We start from the raw sequence: 26,584 nt of genomic DNA on the forward strand, positions 1-26,584 counted from the left end.
GACAGAAAAGAACATGAGAAGAAAAGAAAAAAATTCTAATCTAACCTTTTGATATTTCATAATATTTTGTTTTGTCATTGTTCTGTTTTATCCGGTTATCATTTTGTATTAGCCTTAGAGTGGCCATGTGAGAAATCTTTTTCTTGTTGCTTGGAATTGTGAAGTTGTTACATTTCATATGTACACAACATCATTTAAAAAAAGTCTTTAGCATTATAAAATTCTGTTTTGAGAGTAATTTTAAAGCATTGAAATAATGCAATACACTCTTCTCTCAATATTATGTACCACAATAAAATTGTCAGTATTTCGACAGAAATCACCAACTCCTTACAATTGGTTGTAAATAATATTTTTATTAAAACCTTTGTGTGTTTCTCGGAGACGGTCTGCATTGCACTGAAGCCATGTGCCCATTGCGCTACCTTCCATATTTACCTCATTTCCTTGAAAATAGCCTAGTTCCTTTAATCTATACGTACCAGAAGGTAAAAAAAAACAAAGACCCCAAGGGGGGTTACTAGTGCCTCCCATATATCGCGGACAGCAATCGTGTCTCTTAATGTTCATTTTGTACTTTTCAACAACACTCAGATATTAGTTACTGCCTACCGTTTTTACCATATTTGCCCGGCAGCCAATCATTAGGTAGTTACCCAATGCAGAACTGTAAAAAAAGATCAAGCATACTCAGATATATAATTATTGTAGTCTTTTCCAATAAAATGCATCTTTTAGGACCGCACTCACGGCTTGTTTGCGGTGAAGATCGATTGCCAAATATTTTTTCTAAGTTATAGAGTATGTGACGTAACTTGGATATCACACAAAACTCTTGTTTGGGGTAAGTGCAATACCCGCATTCGAAAAGGGAGTGTTAATAAAGTTCAGCAGATTTGTTAATGGCCATGTCTCCTGGTTCCACAACATGGTATTCAACTTCCCAGGTATCTGAGTTTGCTTCCCATCAAATCGGAACATTGTCGCCATAAGAGAAAGGATGTATCTTCATTCTATTTACATTTCCTAGAGCTATTAGTACATTTGCTTTCCACTGCTGGGGCAGCTGCATGTGTGATGTGTGTCTGAGGTGACAGTGTCCTGTTAATAGACCTTCTAGCTCCTTCAGTGAGTTTCTATCTATATTGGATAGTTGCCCTTCTCATTTGGACTCTTGGCAGTCTACAGCGCTTCAACTTTATCTCACTTATTCTTTATAACTTTAAAAATTTTAAAAGTAATTTTTTTCAGGTATTACTACGTGCTAAAAATATTTATGACCATTTCAAATTGATTTCTGTTGGAAAGCTTAGAATATAATATCTCTCACATGGCAGTTTAGTAAATTTAATCTTGATGTTGTATTTTATATAAATTTTTATAATATCTTTAGTACTTTGGTAAGCAATCTTAGAGTTGGACTGTAAGAATTCTTGCCAATAATATTTTGTAAAGGTCTCAAAACCAGTCTTTAACGAATGGCCTGACATGCTTTGCTTATATATTTTCAAATTAACAGTAATTTTAAAACCTAACCTATATTTCTCTGTCAAAACCAAATACTAAATAAATAGTAAATACTTTTTAAAACTTTATTGAATATAATAGGTAGGTATCTTTTTTATTTTGATCAGTTTTGAACTAACCTACCTTAACCAATATTAATTTTCAGTCATTTGTTTTCATTCAATGTTAAAACTTCGATTATTTTATTTAATTTCGAGTTTCTTTGTCATTTTATAATATTTAGTTGACTTCACAAGTTTTTTTTTCTATTATTTTTTTTTTATTTCTAGTCTAAATTTGTTAGTTTTTTGTGTACCTGTGACATTTTGTAGTAGTTTTAAGTTACATACATTTTTTTAAATTTCACTTAGATGTGAAAATAAATAAAATATTTTAATTTACTGCACTTTTTTCCAGAGCATGATTTTGTGGCTATGTAGGTACAATTAATTCATAAGAAAATACATTGTGTCAATTGATTTATGATCGCATGTTTTTGTGTGTCATTCAATTTGTCTTTTAAATAACATTGTCAAATTTATCTACTTAAATGTTACAATGTTATTATTTTCCATTTATCAAAGCTATGCAAAGAGGTTTCTATATTTTGATTTTCTTTGAAAAACAATTTGAATATTTTCTATTACGAAGTGTCCTCTCTTTAAGAGAATAATTATTTCCAGAATAATAAGTTGTCTCCTTAATGTATCATAGCTAGCGGATTTAGTTCTAATGACGTTGGAACTTGTCGGATCTACCATAGAACCCGTAGATAAACAAGAAAAATAACACAAAATATTGAATTTAAGATTTTACTGTACTTTAAATAATATTTGGATGATTTTTTATAGCGCCATTGTTGTGCAAAATGACCTCAAGTGTATTCATTTTTACTCAAAGTATTCATTTTCCCTACAGTTAAATAAATTATTTGTATTCGATCTGCCGTTACTATTATTTTCAGAACTTAGTTGTTTCATCCATAGTTTCAAATTTGCATTTAGCTAAAACTTTTTTTATACAATCGAAAACATCTCAACTAGTTAAATTATATTTAGTCTGTTGTTGTTATTATTCAACAGTACCGAAAGGGGGTCAATCAAAGATATTAGAAGAACGAGATGTGCTATGAGCAGTTCATACTGTGTGGAATTGTTTTGCCCAGTGTCGCCGGTTTTGTTCACCAATACTACTGCACACCTTCGCTTACGCTAAGGTAGCCGCACTAATACATAGAACAGATTTCTGTGCGTACACGTCCCGATAGTATTCAAAGTACCCTAATTAGGTAGTACTCCGCCTACGGTCCGGCGGCCAACATAGCATATCTCGTTCTTCTAATATCTTTGGGGTCAATAGTGTTTCACATATATCACGGAGCGATTGGGTCTCTTAATATTCCTTTTGGCTTTATTCAGATATTAGTCACTAGCGCTCTTACCACTCTTAGGGGAGAGTAATTTCGTTAGAATTAGATAGATATTATATTACTGATATAATGTTATTGATACTATTTATTTGTGTAATAGTGTTTCCTATGAATTCACTATTCTATAATGTGTTTTAATATTTTCCAGGCGCAAGAAAAAATGCGTGCGCTACATGGAGGCCCTGGCGGCTGCGTGCGGGGGCCGGGCGCCCCCTGGTGAGGACCCGGAGCCCGATGGAGAGGCCGACGCAGACGACGGGGCCAGCGACTCCGATGACTCGTCAAACCACGACAACGACTCGGTCAGCAGTCCCGCCCTCTCGGCGCTCTCCTCGCTCACCTCTCCTGTGGCGCTCCTGCCAAGCCCTGCCAGCCTGGCCACCCTGCCATCTCCCTCGCCGCACGACAACCTCGAACTCCACAACATCAATGTCAAACCTCCCACGCCCAACATGCTTAACCCTCCACAAGCTTTGCCGCTACAGAGACTACCCGTCGGCACTAATCCACGAGACGCAAACAACCCGTTAAGCGTTAACAGGTTAACGAGTAGATCGTGCGGGTTCAACGGGATAAGCGAGGCGCATTTAGCCGCTATACGCTCAACATCCACAAATCAACTCCCCCCACAAATGATGCCGTTCGGTCAACGAGACTACAATGCGAAGAACATCCCGTCATCATCGAACGGTGGAACCCCCAACATCCTCGAAGAATATTCTCGCAATTTGACTGGGTTCGGTAATCACCACAATCACCACTTGTTGGGGGAGCCCCCGAGAAACGGTGGGAGCATCCCCACAAGCAACGGCAGCGGGGGGGGAAACGCTTCGGCCGGAACGAGCCCCAGCGGCAGTAATACCAATAATACAAACAATACCAATAATTCTAATAAGGTCATTTCTGTTTCATAGTCTTAGCTGTCGAGTCGGTATGTCTTCTGTGATAACTCATTTCAAGCGCAGTGCGTTTGTTAAACAATATGCCTTCTATATTAGAAACTAAATAAAACAGTCCACATCTCTGTTAGTTTTACTATTACTATTTTATTGTCTTTTCAAACTGTTATTATCATTTTCCACGAGTTATTGTCCTAATCACTAGCAAAAATGTCCGCACTTAGATGGCGATAGGATATAATAAGATTTGTTTACAGAATTAAAGGCATTTCAAACAATTTTATATCTAAAGTGGCATACTTTGTATCACAACTCAACTCTTAATTTTTTTCTATAACTTATTGATGTTTTATTGTTATAAATTTCATTCTAAGATACATCTTTTTGCCATACCAACTTTTTCTGAGAGCTTCAAAAGTTGTCATATGTAAGAAAAATATTTTAACAACTTTGTAAAAGTTGTACACTTTTGCCATAACAAAGATTATATTTCATGGAACAAAATTGTAAAAATGATTATCTTTATAATGACTGTTTTATTTTGTAGCGTATCACAGAAAACATATTGATTTCTGACATAGACGTTAAAAACACTGAGTGAATTCGAAAGGCCTTATAAAGTAGCATTATATTCAAAATAGTAGTGAACGGTGTAGATTTGTGGTGGACTTGAAAAAATTCCATAGAAAATTGTAAAATGAACGGTCGAGTCTAAGGTTAAACGCTTAATTAATTATAAATTTAATAAACGCTTGTATAAAAATGAATTAAAAGTGTTTGTAATTTCGCAGGGAAATCAAGAAATGTGTCATAAATTAGAAATTTAACTTGTACAATTTGTGTATATATATTTTTAAATAGTGTCTTAAGTTTGTTGACCGATCGTGTGTCATGCGTGTGACATACTTCATGTGTGGACATTTAAAAAATAATAATTATTATTCTTTTCTTATTAAATGAAATTGAGTTTGAAAGTAATAATATTAAAATTAAATTAATCGAAATTATCGTGCAATAATGTGAAATGTTTGAAGAATTTTAATGAATCGCTTTATATATTTTTTCACAAGAGCACCTTTTTACTATTATATTTTATAAATTCTTTACGTGGACTCTTTGAGTGCTTCTTATCGTTTGTAAATATGATTTTTACACAAATCCTTTTTTTAATAATGTTAAACGATTGTTTTTTTAATATTTTATTATGTGTAACTATGTGATTTTTTTATATGTTTGTTAGATCTACTACTATTGAAATATTATTTTTATTTGCACACTGAAAATATTCTAAAAAGGAAGATCACTCTCGATTTGCCAAAATCAACTTTACCGGGATGTTTAAAAGTTTAAATCGAGAGTCTTCTCCTTATGAAATTAAAATTTAATTGGGGATTTAAAAAATTATTCAATATGTAGATTTTTATTTTATAAAAAATTCAAAAGTAAAAAAAGAATAATGAAATTCTAAATTTTAATTTCGGTTCGGAAGACTCAACTTAACTTCTTTGTGCAATCAGATGATAAGAAGAGTTTTTTTCCAATAAATTAATTTTTTAACTTCTTGTCTCTGATGGGGTATGCAGATGATGCTTTCAGTATCAAATTGCGCCTGTCTACGCCATGGTAAGTCAATTTTGCAATAATACACAACTGATCATAAACTAAATTATTAAATTTTCAAAATATTTTCTTTTTTCAGTTGCGTGTTACGCCAGTATTTCAATAGCTAAAATTAAATTCTTTTTAATAAATATAAAAAATAAATTCGGGGTACAGTTTGCATTATTTTTATTATATTTTGCACTTTTTTAAAAATTGTCGTCTGTTCGCGAGTGCATTTAAAAACATGACATGTATAAAATATTTAAAAATACTTTCATAATCGTGTTTAAAATAATGTTTTATACACAAAATGTTCCTCAGTGCCAATTAAACTTAAGTTCATTTTTTATCTTTACTTAGGCATTCGCAAATTTTTACAAAAAATGTAAAACAAAAAAAGTTTTACAAAAATAAAATTTGTAAAATATTTGTTAAAAAATTGTGGTGCAAAACTTTGTTTCTTCTTTTTATTTAGTGCTAATGTAAAAGTGTATTATGTAAGGGCGGAATATGTTATATTAATTATGAGGTTGATCTCATAAAATAATTGATTACTTATTTAGTTTAAAAAGAAGTCGCATTTATCAAACAATCGGGTCTTTATTTTTATCTTTCATTTTGAAACTTTTCTCAGTTTTATTGGGTCAACTTTTATTGTAGACGAATTAAACATAAAACTTTACCATCTTCTTATGGTTTCCTCTCCTATCAGAGGTTGTCTATCATCAGGGAAATCTTTACCCTGTAGACTGCAGCCTAACTAATAACTTAACCATACTTGTCTAATAAGAGTGCATTTGCATATGACGTCATTTTTATTTCTGAAAATTTGACTGACTAATGTCGATTGATTCTTTTATGCATTTCAGACTTCTATAAAAAACATTGCCATTGAATGTGTTAATTGACTGAATGCGACGCCTAAGAAATCCACAAAATATTTAAATTAATTTTTGTAATATTGCTCTTGCGTAAAATATCAGAATTGGATGGACATTTTTTTTTGTTTAAAATGTGTTGAAATTTGTGGAATCTGTAAAATTTAAATAATATTTGTCATCAAACAATAAAATTCATCTTTACATTAAAAATTGACCCGTTTAAAACATTGTGATGAAAGATAATTAATTGTAATAATGTTTAGGGGCGGCATTGGTAATTCAATGCCCGAAAGTAGCTTATTAAAATATTCAAAATAAAACTTGTATTATGTTATTGGTCAAAATGACAAACATGTAGATCTCCTGGTTAATTTAACACTTAAATACATTGTTAAAATTAAATCAAATGTTTGGAAAATTGCCAATCACCCATTTTTCTGTGTTTCATCCCTCCTACACATGAGTCTTTCAATATTTAAATACTCTCGACACAGCGTCCCCAAAGATAATCCCCGAGGGAAACCCTGAAGCCACCTGTGTAACGTTAGGTCGGGGTGTTTCAAAATCCATCACAAGACCCTTTTGATTTTTTTGCTGATTCTCGGCAAGTTTAAAGCTTAAAAATTGTGATCAAATTGTGATTGGCTGTCAACCATAACAGTCATGCTGATATGCTTAATGACTGGTGCACGTTACAGTAAAAAGAAATTCATAGAGTCTTGTATGAAGCAAATGATTTTATCGCTGTAAGTATATGACCAAATAATTAGTAATTAATTAATTACAAACACAGTGCTTTCTTTAATGTTTGTTTCTGAAAATTTGACCAAGTTGGGAAGTTAATTCTAAATTGAATAATATCTCGGCCCAATTGATTCATTCTTGGTATATTTAAAGTAGTAAGTATGACTGCCTCCGTGGTCGAGGGTTCTCGACTAGCAATCCAGAAGTCGCCGGTTCAAATCCCAGCGTGCGCAAGCAAATTTTAATTGATTAATTTGTGTTCATTTGATTAATGTAGTGTATTTGCGGCATGTTCCAGAGTGGAAGATACTCTCGGTATTGCCCCGGTGTAAGACCACCATTGAGAATTGAAACGTTGCTTGAAATGGCTTTGGTCGTGTTTGGTGGCCAGATCAGAACAGTCAGTTACTTCCTCGCCCATCTCCCTCCCCATCCCAATAGCTTCAGCCTCAAAACATACCCAATTGGGGAAGCCATGTCTAACTGTGGCTCTCTTGTGGGGATTCTTGCTATTTTATCCACTGTTTTAGCTGAACCACAAATTAAACAACCCCTCTTAGTAATTTTAGCATAATATTTAAGTGTATTTCATATGATAAACCCTTTGTAGTTAATTGATAGATCTACAAGTTTGTTTTGACCAAGTTTAAGACCCGAACAAATTTGTGCCAAGTTTTTTGATTATAAGCTGTAACTAGAGAATAGGTAAAATTACTTCAGTAACTTTTCAAATGATTAAAACAAAACATTTAAATTAAATTATATTTTTTAATTTCCTACCTCATTAATTTTGTTCATCATTTTCACAATATGTTTTTTTACCAACTTCAAATACTATTTAATTAATTTGTGGAGATTTGATAGTCAAATGAAATTAAAAATAAATTTTAAAATAAAAATTACATTTTCAAATCAAAATTTTCATCACATATTTAAGTTTTTGGGTAGATGCTCTAACCACTGAGCTATCTAAACTTTTTTTTATTTTTTTTTATGAAATAGTAAAAATTCCTAAATGAGATTATTAATTTTTTTCATTTTGTTTTTTGTGACTGATCTGTTTAAGTTTAAAATATTTGCACAAATAATCACCGTTGCACCATTCTATACTACTGTTCTGGTAGGAACAGCATTTCAGGTTGTCTTGTCGGCTATAATTATTATTGAACTGTTAGAAATAAAACAAAAAAATCCAAATCAATCAATCGTTTTATAATATGTAGTTAAAATGTTATTTTTTTTCTCAGCAAAAGGGCAAACTTAAAAATGCATTTAATAAATAAAAAAAAATTGATTGACTCATTTGACAAATATTTTTATGACAAATTTATTGTTAGGTATTATTTATATAATATTTTGATGAATTGAAATAATATGTTTATAATTGTCATCATTATTTTTTTTCAAGTGTTTTTAAATATTTGTCTATGAGTTTTAATTACCATGATGCATTTACTTGTTAAGCTTTCAATAATATATCGAGGGGCTTTATTTATGTTTGGTTTATAACTATATAATAATACACAGGGTAACTTGTACTTCATGCTATGTATTGGAGGATGTTATAGACAAAAAGTGTACAAACAAAAAGTTCATGTGCAAAAGTGTCGATTTAAAATTTCACTATTTCATTCTATTTTCTCACTATTTCATTTTTGGGGATGCTGTGTGGAGGGTTTTTTTTAGGGAAAGGAAGTCCTAGTAAGTAAAAAGGTATGAGGGGTGGGTAGGAGTTTGGGGGTCAACGAGTCTAGGAGTGACAGACGTATGAATCCATCCCTGTCACTGCGGTGCTAGGCGATGAGTGGAGAGTGCGGCTGGAGTAGTCAAAAGGTCTTCCTCAACCAGTCTCTCCCGATTCGGCCCGCCACGCAGTTGGTGGGATCCATCCGTCCTCTAGACCTAGACAAACCTCAGCCCTGCTAAATCACCAAACGTTTTGAATCACTTGGGGTAACCTATGGTGTTGGTTATCAAATAAATGGTTCCCGGGGCGGCGGTACACATAACCGCCTCCCAAATTGAAAATAATCAGAAATATTGAGAAATATTAAGAAATGATCAGAAATATTGAGAAAAAATCAGAAATATTGAGAAATAATCAGAAATATTGAGAAATAATCAAAAATATTGAGAAATAATCAGAAAAGTTGGAAATAAATTGATAACAAAATATTGGTAGTTGATAGACAAAGATCACTACCTAATATTTATTTTAAAAAAATCAGGCGATTTAATAAAAGTTTATTGAAAAATCTTCAAAATTTACTCTCAACTTGTTTGGTCTAGTATCAACTGAAAACCTTGCCCTTTACATCGATCTACAGCGGCAATACAAGGTGTTTTTTTTCAATATTTATTATCTTTGCATCAACTTCTAATCGCCTTGTATATAACCAAAAAATGAATTTAAATAGTTTCCATCTGAAATAATTTCACGCTATTTATTTAGTAAAAAAGATAAACAATATCATACCACTACATAATATATCCTCCAACAACCTTTATCTGGCCTCAGTCTTCTAGTTTAAATTCATACATCTCTACTTGTTTTATTTAGGACCTGTTGTTTTACACAAATTCACTTGTGACAAAGTCATTAAATGGCCGTTCAGCGCCATGTTGTTTTTATGACATTTGAAACATCACGCTGATTCTAGATGCGTTTCAGCTTTCTATCGAATTGTAATTGTAACTGACAAGCTTAACAATATGATAGTTGTCCTCTTCTGCTATTCACAACTTGTTCAGAAGCTGAAACGGAATTAGAATCGGCAATTAACGGAGACCTTTGATGACAATCTTACATTTGAATTGCTGTGAAGCAACCCGTCTTAAGTCATTCCGGATAATTCAAAACAAACCTTGTAACTCAATTTTTCTCGTCCTGTATATACTAAGTGATTCTATTAAACACATTTGGTTGGGCAGATATAACTAGCCGAATAAAGTTTATGTCTGCCCTGATGAAGGCACAGTTGTGCTGAAACCGGCGTGTTTATATAAATAAAATGAGTCGTGTAATTTCTATACCCGCTATATCAACTTTCATTGATTTGGAGAAAACCGCAAAAAACTGTCACATCTCTAGCGTACATAAGTAAATGCATTAAAATTTTTTATATAATGAATTGGAGTAATAAAATTTCGAAAAGCATTTATTTTTCTATATATGTCTAGCAATAATTAAGTAATTTCGATAAATAAAATGGATATAGCGGATTTTGATACTCACTTCGTGATTTTGCAAGTCAACTGAGGCGACATGGCGGGTTTAGAAACTCACGCGTAGATCATTTTGACACACGACGTGGCGTCAGAGCGGCGGCCATATTGTATTTTGGCAAAATAACTGCTTGTGATTCGTTGAATCCGATATAGCGGGTTTTGATAGTGACTTTCTGTATGATATAGCGGATTTGGTTTCTCACTCGCAGTTTTAACATGGTTTTTGGTCATGATAAGGAGGGTTTGGAAACTCAATTTTAGGCTCCTCTTGTTGCTCGCAAAAATGTGAACAAGATGTCATACTCAGATCATTTTGTCAAAAAATCGGATATAGCGGGTATAGAAATTATAGGATTCAAATGATGTCTACAAAGTTACTTCAATTTAAAAAACATTATATTTTTTGTGTTTCTAGGATGGTTTTCAAAACTCTCACTCAGGCCATAGTTTACTTTATTCTTTCCTCAATATCTCAACTTGACTGTCTTTTCACCATAATCATCGTGAGATTTCTTGCAATATCTCCTAGTTCCATGTATCTAAGCCATATTTCTATTAATTCATTGACATGGACACCACAAACAAATTCTTATATTCTATTCCAAAACTTTACATTTCTACAAGAATTGGTATGTGCCACATCTCAGTGTGGGATTTGGCTCTCTCCACAAATGCTCTTCACTGGGTGTGGTCTCTGGCCATTCATCTCCAATCTTTAGTTCTTCTGGTCCTGCTCCAATCCTCTTCCATACAGTCAGTTCACTTCTTTCACGGTCTGCCTCTGGGACTCGCATTTGGTCAAGTTTTCGGTGTCCGATTTCCTTAAAGTATTACCAGGGCTGGAACTATGCAGGTGCAAAGCCAAGCAGCCAAGGCGCTGATAATGCATAGCACCTAATACAGCGATTTAATGATGTTTTTACTAGCGCCAGTCGCCATTTGGCCGAGTATTCCAGTATAATAATATATTCTACCATCCTCCTTTAAATTATTCCTATACACTCAAACACTTGAATTAGTAGGACTATCCCATTTCTACTAAACTTCAAACAGGTTCATAAACCAAATAGTAGTAGCGCACTAGGTCTGTGAGACTTGTTGATGTAACTTTGTAATTGTTTGTGACGGTTAAACTCATAAACCAAACATGAATAGTCCTCTCGGTCTGTGAGACTTGTTGTGTTGTCAAAGGTTTGCCTCTACTAAACTCCAATCAGGTTCAGTCTTATAAACCAAACATGAATAATGAATAGTTCTCTCGGTCTGCGAGACTTGTTGTGATGTCAAAGTTGTTTGCCTCTACTAAATTCCAATCAGGTTCAGTCTTACAAACCAAACATGAATAACGCCCTCGGTCTGTGAAACTCGTTGATGTAAGTTTGTAAAAAGGGGAACTAGTTGTTGCTAGTGTAAGTATGACATGTCTGTAGGAGATAGGACATTATTTCGGTTCCACGACAAATCAGAAGAGTGACAAATCAAAACATTCTTGAAAAGTGATATTGTCATTAAAAACTATGAAAAAAAAAAACCTAAACTAAAATTTTTTTTCCATCGCTTTTCAAAAGTGTTTTGATTTGTCACTCTTCTGATTTGTCCTGTACCATTATTTCATATCTGTTAATGTTATAAGGAACAGTGTAAATAAGCAAGTTTAGGGTATCGCGTGTGAGGGGAGGTTTGTTAATACGAAAGGGAGAAGCGTGATTTTTGCAACAAAGTAAAATATAAAATGAAATTACAGTTTTGTCTACGTAAATTTGTATAGAAAAATGAATGTACCTACGTAAAATAAATATATTATATCGATAATAATCTGTGTTTTCTTTTGTGTGATATGGTTTTTATTATTTTTTTATAGTAACTTCACACAGGAGGTCAGATGATTTCCCTCAGGTCCTATGTCATCTTTGGGGATGTAATGTGTGGAAGATCTTTTCGAGGAGAGGGAGGGGTCTTTAAGAGACCCATGTTGTAGGAGGGAGGAACAGAGGCCGACAAATAGTTCCACAGCCCAGCTGTTGAACTCGAGAACCATCAGAAACGATCCGTTGTCACAATCATGACAAATAATGTCAACCGTGTACAAATGTTGAGTACAATTCCCAGGTTATTAATAACCTGACAGTATTTCAATTCTTCCTACTATTAACATTATTGTGGAAAAATGTTTCTTGTGCAATAACGGAGGTCTTAGCCAGCAGAGGAATTGAACCCCTGACGCCTAGGTCGGAACCCGACACATTTGTCCACTCCGCTATAAAGTGGTCTAAATTAAAAATTAGAACATGAACATATGTAGATAGAAAAGAGTATTTTATCCATTCAATCGATTTTTGGCATATTATGGCAAGTTTGCAAAATGTTTTGAGAGATCGCTGGCCATAATGTGCCAAAGCAAATGCTGACTGGGCTTTTCTGGGGCCCCCTTGCAGTTCCGCCTTTACCTTATGGGTCTTATAGGCCCCCGGCTTGAGGGGGCCCCGAAACTCGTGCCCAAAGATAGGGCCACCAAGATCAAATCATCTGACCCGGCCCGGGCCGACCGGGGCCCTACCAATCGCAGTATTTTACTATTATTTAAAGACCCTTGAGATGATTTTGTGAAGAAAACGGCGCTGTATGATGACAAATCATCCAATTATTATTAACATATTTCATGCGGGCGAAAACAAGGGTCCCATTCGGGAAAATGCTTTTTGTTTGAAACGGCTATTTCTTTGAAAATAATACATATACAGGGTTTTCCAGTAAGAGGTGTTCTTTTGATATTCAATCGTAAAAGATCAATGGTTTCGTTGCTTGTGTGGCACGTAGCGCCGTCTTGTTGAAAGTAAACGTTGTCCAGTTGTTGCTCCAGCCTCATTTTCGAAAAAGTAAGGTCCAATGACTCCGCCGGACCATAAACCGCACCAAACAGTCACACGTTGAGGATAGAGAGGCTTTTCAACAATAACTCTTGGGTTTTCCGAGCCCCAGATGCGACAATTTTGCTTGTTGACGAAGCCACCGAGGTGGAAATGGGCCTCATCACTCAAGATGATTTGCATTTGATTCACTCAAGTGAATTTTAATAATTTCAATGCGTTGTTGAAGCGTGTATCGTTCCATTTTTATTAATGACGTAGTTTCTACTTATTAAATGTTGAAAAATGCAGCTTCAAAAGTAACATCTACCGAAATATCGGGCTATTCAAAATAACACCTCTTGTTGGAAAACCCTGTATTTTAATAAAAAAATTTACGTAGTACTCATCACACCCAAACTTTGAAATCTTTGTCAGAAATTTCTGTTTCAAATTTTCGTTCGAGAGTCGCTAATATTGTTTTCAATGATTATTATGACATGTGTTAGAAAAATAAAAAGTATTAAGTTCAGGTTGGGATGTTTTAACCTATACGTTTCACGTGTTATGCAAAGAAAGTTATATGTTTGATTTTTGTAGGTAGAAACAAAGGCAATATGATTTGCAAGTAGTATTATTCATACCAGTAATAGTACAAGGCTCATCTCGCTTGTTTCCATTATATGCATTTCTCGTGGTGGTAATAAAAGTCACAATTACTTCACTTTGGTTTATAATTAAATTAATCCATACATACAAATTATCAACGGGATAAACAGAGTGTAGACATTTTCATAATAATAATAATAATAATGCAAAACTGATACAAACAATCAGACATTAAAGATATTAAATAGTAGAATTAAAACGAAATAAACATCTCCAAAAACAAACGTCAAACGGTGATATAAATGCAACAAATATGAAATATAAACAAGTGTATACGTGGTGCGAAGTAACGTGAGATTGTACGCAACTTGCCAACTAGACACAATGTGCTAAACAATGTGAATTCTGCACAATTGAATTCCCAACTACCCGGAGCCTGTGGAAATATGGCATGAAGGTAGTGGGGAAGGGAAGGAGATGGTGAAAAGGAAGATTGGGAAGAAACTGGTTATTCAAGTCTAGTCACCAAACAAAGTTAAAGCCATTTCAAGTAACGATTCGATTCTGAATGGTGGTCTTTTACCAGGGCAATACTAAGAGTATCTACTACTCAGAAATGTGTCGAAAATATACAGGGTTTTCCAATAAGAGGTGTTATTTTGAATAGCCCGCTATTTCGGTAGATGTTACTTTTGAAGCTGTCATTTTTTGACATTTGAAGTAGAAACTACGCCATTAATAAAAATGGAACGATAAACGCCTCAACAACGCATTGAAATTATTAAAATTCACTTAGTGAATCAAATGCAAATCATCTTGAGTGATGAGGCCCATTTCCACCTCGGTGGCTTCGTCAAGAAGCAAAATTGTCGCATCTGGGGCTCGGAAAACCCAAGAATTATTGTTGAAAAGCTTCTCTATCCTCAACATGTGACTGTTTGGTGCGGTTTATAGTCCAGCAGAGTCATTGGACCTTACTTTTTCGAAAAAGAGGCTGGAGCAACATTTGCGGTGAATGGATTGCGCTATCGAGAGATGATTAATGATTTTTTATGGCCGGAATTGGATGGTATTGATCTGGACAACGTTTAATTTCAACAAGACGGCGCTACGTGCCACACAAGCAACGAAACCATTGATCTTGTACGATTGAATATCAAAATAACACCTCTTATTGGAAAACCCTGTATTATATATCATTATTTTATATTAATTAAATGCAGAATAACACACATAAAATTTATTTGCGCATTCTGAGATTTGAACCTGCAAACTCTGGATTCATAGTAGAGTCTTAACCGCTCGACCATGGTAGTTGTCAAAAACTGGAAATCTTTTAGAAAATGTTATGTTAGGTCCAGGAGCAGTGAATTCTTCAGTTTCATCAGTAAATCTGACATCAATCTCTCCCTTAGGGTCGAATCCCCCCCCCCCATGTGAATGCTATAGCTACGCCACTGATTGTTTATGTCAATGTGTCAAAAAATAGCTCGCAAGTCGCTGTGCAATCAACTAATAGAAAAAGACTAGAAACTTGAAGCTTATAATGTAATGTAGATGACATAGTAAAATATTTTTTGTACTGAATGAAAAACACAACAAGAAAAGAGGTATTTAGATAACCTAGAAGCTAAAAAAAATTAAAATTAATAACATTATGAATTCGCATCTTTTTAAAACTGATGGAAAATGGTTTCTTTCTTGTTTTTAAATTCACCAACAGTCGAGCCATAAGCTGCTCTGTAATAAGTGTACAGTGATGTAACTTTTACAAACTGCATCAAGGCAAAAGTAGACGCTAAAAGCCATTTTCGTGTTAAGCCAAAATGTCCAAGGTTTTCGTGGCCGAATGCGTTACGATTATTTTCTTTTACTTTACATCAAAGCAAAGAGTAATAAGCTGCATTTTTGCAGTAGCTGATAAATTATCAAAAGAAAAATATATTATTAGTTTGACCTTTTAATCTTTTTTTAAAAAGTTATAACAAAGAAGAGAATCTCAAATAACAGGGACAGTTTATTGATTAAAGAGTCATTTTAAAATACTTGTGACTTATTCCTTGTTGATTTCAGAGGCGATATGAAGCTATTCAAGCAACTGCAGGTATTTAATAAGAAACAAACCAAATAACTCAGTGTCCTAGTAATAAATATGTACGTATAGAAATGAGTGTACTATGTACCATAATAAGTGAAGACGCACAATAAAGTTACATTGGTTCCAAATAATTTATTCTAAAATACAATTATTATTATTTTTACAGCAAATTCTAACATATTTTTGGTTTGCTTTTACATAATTTTCACTCTGAATACGTTTTATGAGATAGCCGATGGATTTCGATTGAATCGAAGTGTAGTTTTGCCACTTTTCGAAGTCCAGCGCATGGGCAATGCCGAAAGCGAAAAAAATCTATCTTTGTGCTAAGGTTTTAGGATATCATAAGATCTCAAGGAGAAAGAGGCAGACTAAAAGAGTCATGGTCGACTAAAGGCGAAGATTTTGAAAACTCGAATAATAAATTTGCAAATTCCTTCTTTATAAGCCTAGCAATTAGGCCAATTCAAATAAAATTGAAAAGGATTTTGTAACACAGTTTTACATACTCGTAACCTTCGGGCACGTCTGTCTTCAAATAGAAAAACATACTCTAAAAATACAGTATTTTCAACAACATGAGATTGTCATTCAAATATTGACAGAAACTTATTAAAAGGACTAAAAGATTTGTACTTTTCAATTAGCATTTTATTGGTGCGTATAATTCTTGAGATGATTTTTCGTATTTGGTTGCTATGTTATCTGCGATAAGAGCTACTAAACATCTTAAATGTAAGAAATTATGTTTGTACAAGAATGACAGCCATCTTGGCAGCCATTTTGACGACCATCTTGGCGGCCATCTTGGCTAGTCTAATTATATAGAAGGTTTTGGTTGAACTTCGTGACATTATAGTGATTTATTTTTGGAGTATTACGCTGAGTTGCGCTACATCCTTCTTTAATCAATATCTTCAGAACCATCTCGAAAATACAAGACTTACTGAGGTCTGCAAAAATAAAATTTCCTCTTGAGACAGATGGAGTTTAGAAACTCAGCTGTTCCGGTTTATGTGGGTCAGACAGAATGGACGATCCCCAAAAAAATATCAGAACGCTTTTGAGCATGTAAACTCGGCCACCCTGACAAATCGGCAATGGCAAAGAATTTAATTGAAACCGGCCATTACTTTGAATTTGTTGCTGAAGTCCTGGGAAGACACATTAAAATTCATAAATATCCCATTAATATTAATAAAGGCAACGGGACTAAGCTCAATAGTTCATGGTATCCAATAATTGACGGCTACACCGATACTAGACATTAGAGGGTTGGAGTTGGCAACACGGTATCGAATCTATAAGCATACACTTCTTCGATTACACATCTGCTCTGATGATGGACGCCGTAACGCTTTCAGAAACGTTGGCTAAAGGAGAAGGTAGTGCAACACGGCATAATACCCCAAAACATGACTATAACAATTTTGGCCGTGAAAATCTAGAACCACATCCTTCATGACATTAGATTATTTTTTTTAAAGTCAACAAAATATCTCATTCAATACAATGCGATGATACATTTAACCTACAAATCCACAAGCTATTACATAAAACATACATAAAGCACTTGACAAATACATATTCATATTATTTGGTTTATTTCAATTACAATATTATATAAAAGATATGAAAGTCCAAAAACAGCACAACAAGCTAAAAAAGTACAAACTTATGTCATATTTTTATTTTACGGTAGGTGTTATTGCATAATTATTATATAATTTTGTCCACTAAAAAAATCTATTCTAAAAATGACAATATTTGAAATGGACGAAATTAAATTGAATCAATTTATTAAAAATTAAAGTGTTTTAAATAAATTAAAAATGTAATTGCTATTATCATCGGTGATATGATTATTTTGTGTCTGGTTAACAAATGTATGCTAAGTTACTTAAAAAAGTTAAATAACGTTACTTAATGGTTACATTACATTATTGTAACATAGATGTTGAAAGTTTGTTACGTTAGAGTCACATTAATAAAAGTTACATAACAATCTTAATTATACATTTCATTGATGTAATGTTACAAATGTGAGTTTATGGAGTGATAGTCACAGCAATGGAAATTAAGTAACATTCTTAATGTTACAGTTGTTTGATGTAACAGTCACATTAATAAATAAAAGTTAACATTATTAACATTGCTGTAACACAGCTGTTAAGACTTTGTGATATAACAGTAATAATAAAAGTTAAGTAACATTCTTAATGTTACATTACATTAATGTAACAGCTTTTATGAGTGTATAATGTGAAATTACATTAACAAAAGTTAAGTAACATTCTTAATGTAACATAGCTTTTATTAGTGTATAATGTAAAAATTACATTAATAAAAGTTAAGTAACATTTTTAATGTTACATTACATTGATGTAACACAGTTGTTTTGAGTTTGTGAAGTAAAAGTCACATTAATAAAAGTTAAATGACATTCTTAATGTGACATTACGTTTATGTGAGTTTGCGATATTATAACAAAATTAATGAAGGTTAAACAATGTTCTTAAAGTTAAATTACATTGATGTTAATTATCTAACTATCGTGAGTTTGTGACGTAACGGTTACGTTATTAAAAGTTGTACATAATGTAGTTAGTTTAAAGTTTAATAATGAAATAAAGCATTACGTGATTCTGGATTCAATTGTTTAATTCCTACGTCAATGTTTTTTGTTTAATTGCATTCAAAATAGTTTGATTTGTGAATTAATTTGTTTGTTTTTACCGCTAACAACATGTAACAAATTTGTAATATTTTGCATCAAGCAATTACTATAAGCACAATATATAATTAATTAAAAACAAAGAGTTGTTATAAATAACTCTGTTTTAAAAATTCGAAGGTACATAATTTAAAAAATATATTAAAATATGTAAATGGTTTGTAGAGAAAAATTTTAATAAATAAAAATTAACTTAAAGTAATCTGAAATACTTGAGTAAAATTTTAAGATATTTTTTTTTGTATTTATAAGCCGTAGCGTAGCACTTGCCAATTTGTCGTAAAAGATAAAAGTTTGTCATGAGAATGGTCAAAATGATTTTTAAAATTGTTTCGCTACTATAATATGATGTTCACTTGGCCCAGGGAGGATAATTCAATCCAGAATCATTTAAAAAATTAATAATTTGTTTTTTATGCGAATTCCGCTCTAGGTCCCAACTACTCCCAACTGTTAGTGTGAGTATGGCATCTCCGATTGAGATGGGGAAGAGGAAGGTCGGGAGTACCTGGCTATTCAGATATGATTACCAAACATGGCTAAAGCCATTTCTAGCTAAGTTTTGATTCTGAATGGTGGTCTTTCACCCGGGTGATTCTGAGAGTGGTTACTCTATACTTTTAACATTAAAAGTAGAATTGAATCATCTCAGGACCAAACTCACCTCACATTAAAACTAAAATAACTTAAAATACACAATTACAATGATGATGATGATTAAATGATAGTTGCGATCCTACTTATCCAATCTTCTAACAGTCAAATGTGTCGTTGGAGTGAGTGTCAGACCGGGCCAGTCAGTGGTGATCTAGGTCGGCCTGTGCGCTCCCTCCAAGCCCGTGTCGGGATTTAGCTTGCCCTGCTGTCTTCCTTCATTGCAACGCGCCTTGTGATGGATGGTATGTTTACCACAGTCCAGAGGACTTGCCTCCGGGGGGGTTCCGAACTCGGACGGACGTTCGGCGATCTGCTCCTTCCAGTTCCTCTACAATGGTTAAACAGATGATTTGATAATTGCAATGAGAATCGGGCTCAGATCAAAAATTCAAAATGGTGCGAATCGTTGTTTTGATGGTCATAAAATGTAATAAGATTTGGTAACATCCTAAACATAAGATATATAAGGCAATTTTCTAAAGTTGTTTTGTAGTTTCTTACTGATGGATATTACTCAGTTGTTATTGAAAAGGATTTAGGTACTACGGGAACTCGTGGGATACCACAGGGCACCAATCTTAGGCCACTATTATTCCAGATTTATTTAAATGTCACAGTAACATCGAGAGTAGTAGTTACATTTCAACGATACGCAGATGATGATTTGAAATATCTCAAAGTGATCCATTTTCTTTGAACATATTCAGGGCCGGCCCTGAGCCAACAGCGCCTGGCGTAAGTAACACTTTGGCGTTCCTTGTCAAAACCAGTGGACACCTAGGTAGGGGATCGCTGTAATCAACAATATTTGAATGATTGTGTGTTCGTGTAGCGCCTGTTTTTATGAAAAATAATTTCAAGGGCGATGTGTTAGGTGAGGTATTATCAGCGCTTTGGCAATTCGGCGACCGGAGCAGACTGATCCAATTACGCCTGCAAAGGGGCCAGCCCTGAATATATTGTGTTGAACGTGTGAAGTGAATGAATAGGCTTACCGCTGATGGAGAAGGTAGAGTCTTGCATGTTCCTCTGATTATCTCCGCGCATCTTCCTGCCCGTGGGGGTGGAGCAGGTGGAAGAGGCGCTCATGTCCTCCAGGTACTTATGCTGGGCCGGAGACATGATGTTCAGTTCTGCAACAGTTCAACCCAAATTCTTAGACCAACCAAGCATCTTAGAAATAAATTACATACTTCTACATATTAGGGACCTAGCGTTGAAGAGTGGAAACCCGACCTACAATAGTCATCCCTAGTTCAAGGTGAGTTACCGTTCACAGAGCTGAATGGCGCTAACGGTGACTCCTCTTGGAGTATTTAAGACCTTACTCCGGCATCCCAGCTCTACCGGGGTGGACTTTTTTTCCTTGAGCCTCATAATGTCCTGTTAAGAGTCCTACTAGCTCCTTCAATGGCAGTGTGGCGGGCTTCAGGTGGCAGTGTCTTGTTGACAGTCCTAATCCTTCCTCAGTAAGTTTCTATCAAAATGGAATAGTTGTCGACATATTATTAAATAAATATATGTAGGTATGTTGTAAATCTCACCAGGTAAATTGGCCTTGCCATTGGTGTATCTCTCATGAGGAACTTCTTCCTCGCGCGGTTCGTCCACAGAAGGCACTGAAGATGAGAGTTGGGTGGAGCCAAACACGTACGGGCTATTCACAGGGGTCTTCACAAACTTGCCGTGGCCTGAAATACATATTATGCAAAATATTAATTAAATAATATGATTTGACCACTAATTACCATTATTATTGTTCTTCTTATCATAAAGATTAAGATTTTTACGGTTCAAAAATTTAGAAAATACATCAATTTGGAAAATGGCAACCATCTTGCAAAGTGGCTGCCCGTGATGAAAGAAAACCAGTGACAGGTGTACACTCTCACAAGCAGATAAGCCAATACACCATTCGTTTTTAAATCGATTTATGTAAAGAAGAGTGTCTGTGGCAGGCGGGCGGGCAGACACAGATTTGATTTTTATACAAATTTACAGTTTTCTTTCATTATTGATGAAATTTTGCAAACTTAACCGAAAAAAAAAAAAAAAAACCTAACCTTAACCCAAACTTAACTTAGTTCAAACTTAAAACGACTCAATTACTGTCAAACTTGTTGTGAAATCAGATATGAGCGCATCAGCAGAATGCTGCCTGCTCATTACATAATAATAATAATAAAACAAGAGGAATAAAAAAAATGTAATTAAAACAAATCACTGTCTACATCTGATTTCGAAAAATACATAATATATGTAGTCTCGGTGTGGGTTTGTTTTTTAAACAAATTTACCGTTTAAAACGGGAGGAAGAGTCTACACGAGTTTTCGAAAAACCATCCCCAATCCATTTTCCCACCCTTTAAAGCAGAATTTTGATACTTAATTTGATGGAATTTTCCACACTTGATGTTCAAAATAAGAGGAAAATAATTACTGTCTATGTCTGATTTCGAAAGACTCTGCGCCCGGGCAACGCCGGGGACCTCAGCTAGTATTATTATAAAATAGAAGTACAAATGAATGTTGGTTACCTTCAGCAACTCTCAGTTCTCCGTCATCCACACAAACTCGTCCGCTGCAAATCACGTATTGGGGAACGCCATGCACATTTTGTCCCTGGAAAAAAACAACAGTCATCGTTATGTATATAACCGGGTTATGCTTTGAATCTTTCACACAACTTTAAAAATTAAATTGAGAAAGGTTTATGACAAATCTAGTTACTAAAGCCGAATTTACATTATGCAACTAGTTGCATGCATGTTATAAATACATATTTGCATGACACCAACAAGTTGGTGTAAATTGTACAAATTTAGTGTTGTCCAACCTTCAGTATCACAGCAACCATGGCATCATCAAAGCTTTTTTCTGCAATGCACAAAGTTGTTCTATATAGAGCAGTGTTTCCCAGCCTTCTTCATGCCTTGCCCCACTGTAGTCTTTTCAAAAGTCAGATGCCTCACTGGCATCTTTTTTAACTAAACAGCAGGTAAATTTTCAAATCATATTGTAATATGTTTGTAAACATATGAAACTCTAATGAAATTAAATAAAACCTATTCTAATACACATGTATTATATCTGAAATTATTACAAAACATAAAATTGAAAATGTAGTATGAAATAGTAGAATAAAATTAAAATTAAAACAATGATAAAACACAAGTGACAATTGAAATTTAGTACAAACACACACATATATTGACGCCAATTCATTATTAAATTAAGTTACGCTTGCTACAAAGAAACTTTATGTCCGGATCTAACTTTTTTAATTTCAGTATTAGGTTCCCTCTATTAGTTATATCCAATCGATTTCGTTTTTTAATGAGTAAATTGCTTATTCCCCTTTATATGTGGAATGCCTACGTGTCTCATCTCTGAAGTGTGGTGCCCCACCTCTGACGCGTTATGCCCCACCGTGGGAAACACTGATATAGAGTGTCCGGCGGTAAAGTGCACGAATTTCGAGAGGTGATTCTACACATGATGGTAGAGTAAAAAAGATAAATAACTTATTTAGAATACTTTTCCCATACTATAATATTTTCTGTAGAAGAATATTTATTTTCCCATACAAACAATTCAACATAGTTACACTGCTAGTTTCACGCGTAAACATATCACCCGAGGAAGACATAGCACGACCAAGTGAATCAAATACGTGAGTCGGGACATGTCAAGAGCCAGAATAATAGAAGAATATGTATGAATGTGAATGAGGCAAGGATTGTGTACCAAGACCGAGTTGTTTGGCGGTCCGTCCCCTCTGCCTATCCCTGTGGTAAATGGCGTGATGGTTAGTTAGTTAGTTAGTGTAGTGAAATGTGCAATTAGAAATAACGCCAAGTTGTTTCGCATAGGTATTAACACTAGCTTATCTATTGTCGTATTGTATAGTTTATTGATAGTATCTTCCCACGTTTTCCTTGAATCGTTATTGTAGTATCGTCGGCAAACGAGAAAAATTGACCAGGGACATCAATATTACATAGGTCATGTTAAAAAAATAGGTTAGTTTAAATTTATTAGGTTAGTTAGTTTAGATTGTTGTGTCAAGGAGCCTTTCTGTGAAAGAAACACACTAACAAATGTACACTTTCCGCATTATCAAAATTAACTGGCATACCTCAAAGATGTTAAAGTCCACGGCTTGGTGGTGGGTCTGTGCCGAGATGGTCCTAGTGGCCTGAGGGTCCCACACCACGATGTCGGCGTCACTGCCCTCGGCGATGCGCCCCTTCTGAGGGTACAGGTTGAAGATCTTCGCTGCATTGGCGCTGGTTACCGCCACAAAACGGCAAGGATCCATGGCACCTGGAATTATAAAACATCAAACATACTCATTTCGGTTGTTTGCGTTATTCATGTTCAATGAAATCAAACTTTCAAAATTGTAACTGATTGTGCAAATTCAGACAAGCGATAAATTAGTAATAATAATAATAATAATATTTGGCTAATTTATATAGCGCCGTTTTCGTGAGAAATCACCTCAAGGGCGCTGTACAAATATATTTCTTAAATAGTTAATACTAGAACTACTGACTTATCTCTAAGACTTATATCTAGTGACTTACGACTAAGGCCTATAACTACTATCTTAAAGACATATATACGAGTATTTACATATTTAGCAACTTACAACTAAAATTAATATTAACCCTTGAGACGTTGTTGATTTGCACGGATCGAACTTTCTATAAGCTTCCATTTTTTCAAAGACAGTAACAAGCACTATTTCGTTCTCTTTCTGACATAAAAGAAATAATTAATTTTTAGATGAGAGGAAGAGAGATATATGCATTTTAATAATGTGCGGTCGTTCTGGGATAAATATGGTCTTAGGAGAGTATAATGCGCGCACGGCATTTGGGACTGTTTGGGTCTTAGAAGGTCCCAAGGGTTAACAATCTAATCTTACTAACGCCAGAAGAAGAAGGAAGTTCTATTATATTAGGGTGATTTTATTGTTAGCTGGATATATATGTTAAATGAATGAAATTAATGAATAAAATCAATCGTCAATCTTAAACGCATTTAGATGATTCATCTGCCAACAATTAAACCGATTGACTTGTTATGTTCCCGCTGATATTGTCCATTGTCCATTGGTAGGCAAGTCAATAGAAAAATTGAATGAACGGAAACGCTAGATAATGTAACAATTACAGTATAAAAAAATGAAAAAAAAGAAATATTTGGATAGAATGACAGATTTATGGAAATGAGTGTCTGAAAAAGTGAGTTTTTAGTTTGGATCTAAATTCTGTTGGGCTGGTTATACATCTCAATTCCATAGGAAGTTTATTCCAAGCCTTAGGGCCGGATACTCCGAATGCACGATCACCAAACTTAGTGTTTGGATTTCGCTTAGGCTCTCTAGTGAAGTTCCATAACTTTTGAAGCGTAGCATCCCCAAAAAATAGTAATTTAAAAAAATATATTTTCAGACGCAACAACATCATTAATGATGTATTTTTCAAACTTACCACTCTAATAATTAATAATTCTATAGTTGTAATGTGTATTTCTTTTATCCTGAAGTAGCTCAGGTCAGGGGCGTCTGGAGTAGTCCCCGACCCGAGTAGGACAAGGGGAAAAAGTTGCGATAAAATGTGACTCCCAAAGGACGTAATTCAATTATTATTACATGTATAACATTGTCTATGGTATTATTGGTTGGAAAAGCAACATAGTTTTCATGTAGAAATCAATATATTTGGAAAAGGGTCAGAGAGGCAAATACGTTTAGGAAACTCTGATTGTGTATTTAGGAATCTAATTTATGTATTTAGTCTGGTACTGACCTGAGTGTACTCCGCGTTCCCACACGATGGACATGCGGTCCTCCACTCCGTTGACTCCATTGGGGATCTTACTGAAGTCATCCTTGCCCAGATTCTTGTCCTCCTCTGTGAAGGTGCAGTGGTCACTGCCTGTCAGCTGAAGATCGTCTCTGACGGGGCAATCATGATGCATTAGTTAAAGATTATTTTGCCCGCAATAACATTAGCTTTCTTAATAATAAATTATAAAATATTATTGTTCATAAAAATATTCATTAAAAAGGCCTAATACAATCAGGCAATGTTTGCTTGTTCTTCAACAATATTTTTGCTTTCAACTTTCTAATTAAAGTAGTCCCAGAGAGAGGTTGTATGAATGTCATCGACGATCGTCCTCTTTCTTCTCACACTTCTTGTATGAAGAAGAAAAAGACAGAATATTCTAGAACATTGACATCACATACGAACTCTGTCTGGTACTACTATGTATAGATGTCAATTCACTTAATAACAGGGATTAATTATGGTATCATCTTTTGGGTGGGCTAATTACAAATCATTGAATCTTACTTTGTTACATAAATTGGCCAATTACTATGAAAATTCTTGTAAAATTTTCCATAATTTTATTATTTGATTTATCTCTTACTACCCAAGTAGTAATATTTATACGGTAAGTTAATGTCTCATAATTCAATTACATGCAGAAAGCAGACATGGCATCTCTAGTTCAACACTTTTTTGTATCTTAAACTAAGGGAGGATACAGTTTCACATTCAGATATGCAGAAAATAAATTTAGTCCAACCGAGAGAAAATACTATATTTTAATTTATTCATCTTAACCGAAGAAGCAACATTATTAAAATGTGAAATTATATTGCGTTTAATTTATTTCTGTTAATTTTGGCTACTCCTTTAAGTTATTTTCTCACTTTGTTAAGCGCCCTTGCGACCATGTAAATTGGTGATTACACAGGCCGCATGTGACTGAAGTGCCAAAGTGGACGGGTCAGTCACTCATCTGTTCTGCTAAACATTTTTAAACAAAATGATGTTTAAATCCATCAATGAAATGGCCCCACCCTACATCTCTAAACTATGCGTCCCGGAAAACACTGGTCTGAGGCAGTCAACTCTTAGATCAGCAACATCATCAGCTGTAGGCAGACTGATGGAAATTAAGCACAAGCCAAATACTAAGTTTGGTGATCGCGCTTTCGGAGCATCTGGGCCGAAGGCTTGAAATAAACTCCCTCCGGAACTAAGATCCATAACAAGTCCAACAGAATTCAGGTCTAAAACTAAAAACTTACCTTTTAAGCTTTCATACCCTTAAATGAAATATACCATTCCTGAGAGAAAGTTCAATTATATCAAATTTTCCAATTATGTCCTAAATTTCGCTAATAAACAATTAGTTAATGTTAATTAAGTGTTAATCTCAAGTGACCTACCAGGTAAGTATTGTACTGTATATGAATCCTATAATTTCTATACCCGCTATATCCGATTTTTTGACAAAATGATCTGAGTATGACATCTTGTTCACA

At 34.3% G+C, this 26,584-nt stretch overlaps 2 protein-coding genes across 6 annotated transcripts in view; one reads left to right on the top strand and one right to left on the bottom strand.

Annotated features, from left to right (window-relative positions):
• Positions 1-5,752, top strand: part of pan (transcription factor pangolin) — a 430,403-nt gene extending 424,651 nt beyond the window's left edge. For all 4 annotated transcript variants that reach the window (XM_089649145.1, XM_089649143.1, XM_089649144.1 and 1 more), the window contains one exon: positions 3,084-5,752. In XM_089649145.1, coding sequence (XP_089505271.1) covers positions 3,084-3,849 — 766 coding nt within the window. In that variant the 3' untranslated portion in view covers positions 3,850-5,752. The remainder of the gene's footprint in view (positions 1-3,083) is intronic.
• An 8,108-nt stretch (positions 5,753-13,860) lies between these two features.
• The window catches only part of CRMP (Collapsin Response Mediator Protein), a 104,160-nt gene continuing 91,436 nt past the window's right edge, over positions 13,861-26,584 (bottom strand). For both annotated transcript variants that reach the window (XM_089649320.1, XM_089649319.1), the window contains exons 9-14: positions 25,053-25,201; positions 23,372-23,559; positions 21,771-21,855; positions 20,778-20,924; positions 20,229-20,366; positions 13,861-19,561 (exon numbers count right to left, since the gene is read on the bottom strand). In XM_089649320.1, the coding sequence (XP_089505446.1) occupies positions 19,482-19,561; positions 20,229-20,366; positions 20,778-20,924; positions 21,771-21,855; positions 23,372-23,559; positions 25,053-25,201 (787 nt within the window). In that variant the 3' untranslated portion in view covers positions 13,861-19,481. The remainder of the gene's footprint in view (positions 19,562-20,228; positions 20,367-20,777; positions 20,925-21,770; positions 21,856-23,371; positions 23,560-25,052; positions 25,202-26,584) is intronic.

Source organism: Hesperophylax consimilis, chromosome 29 (assembly GCF_061612785.1).
Source record: "Hesperophylax consimilis isolate HC1 chromosome 29, BYU_Hcon_1.0, whole genome shotgun sequence".
Lineage (NCBI taxonomy): Eukaryota > Metazoa > Arthropoda > Insecta > Trichoptera > Limnephilidae > Hesperophylax > Hesperophylax consimilis.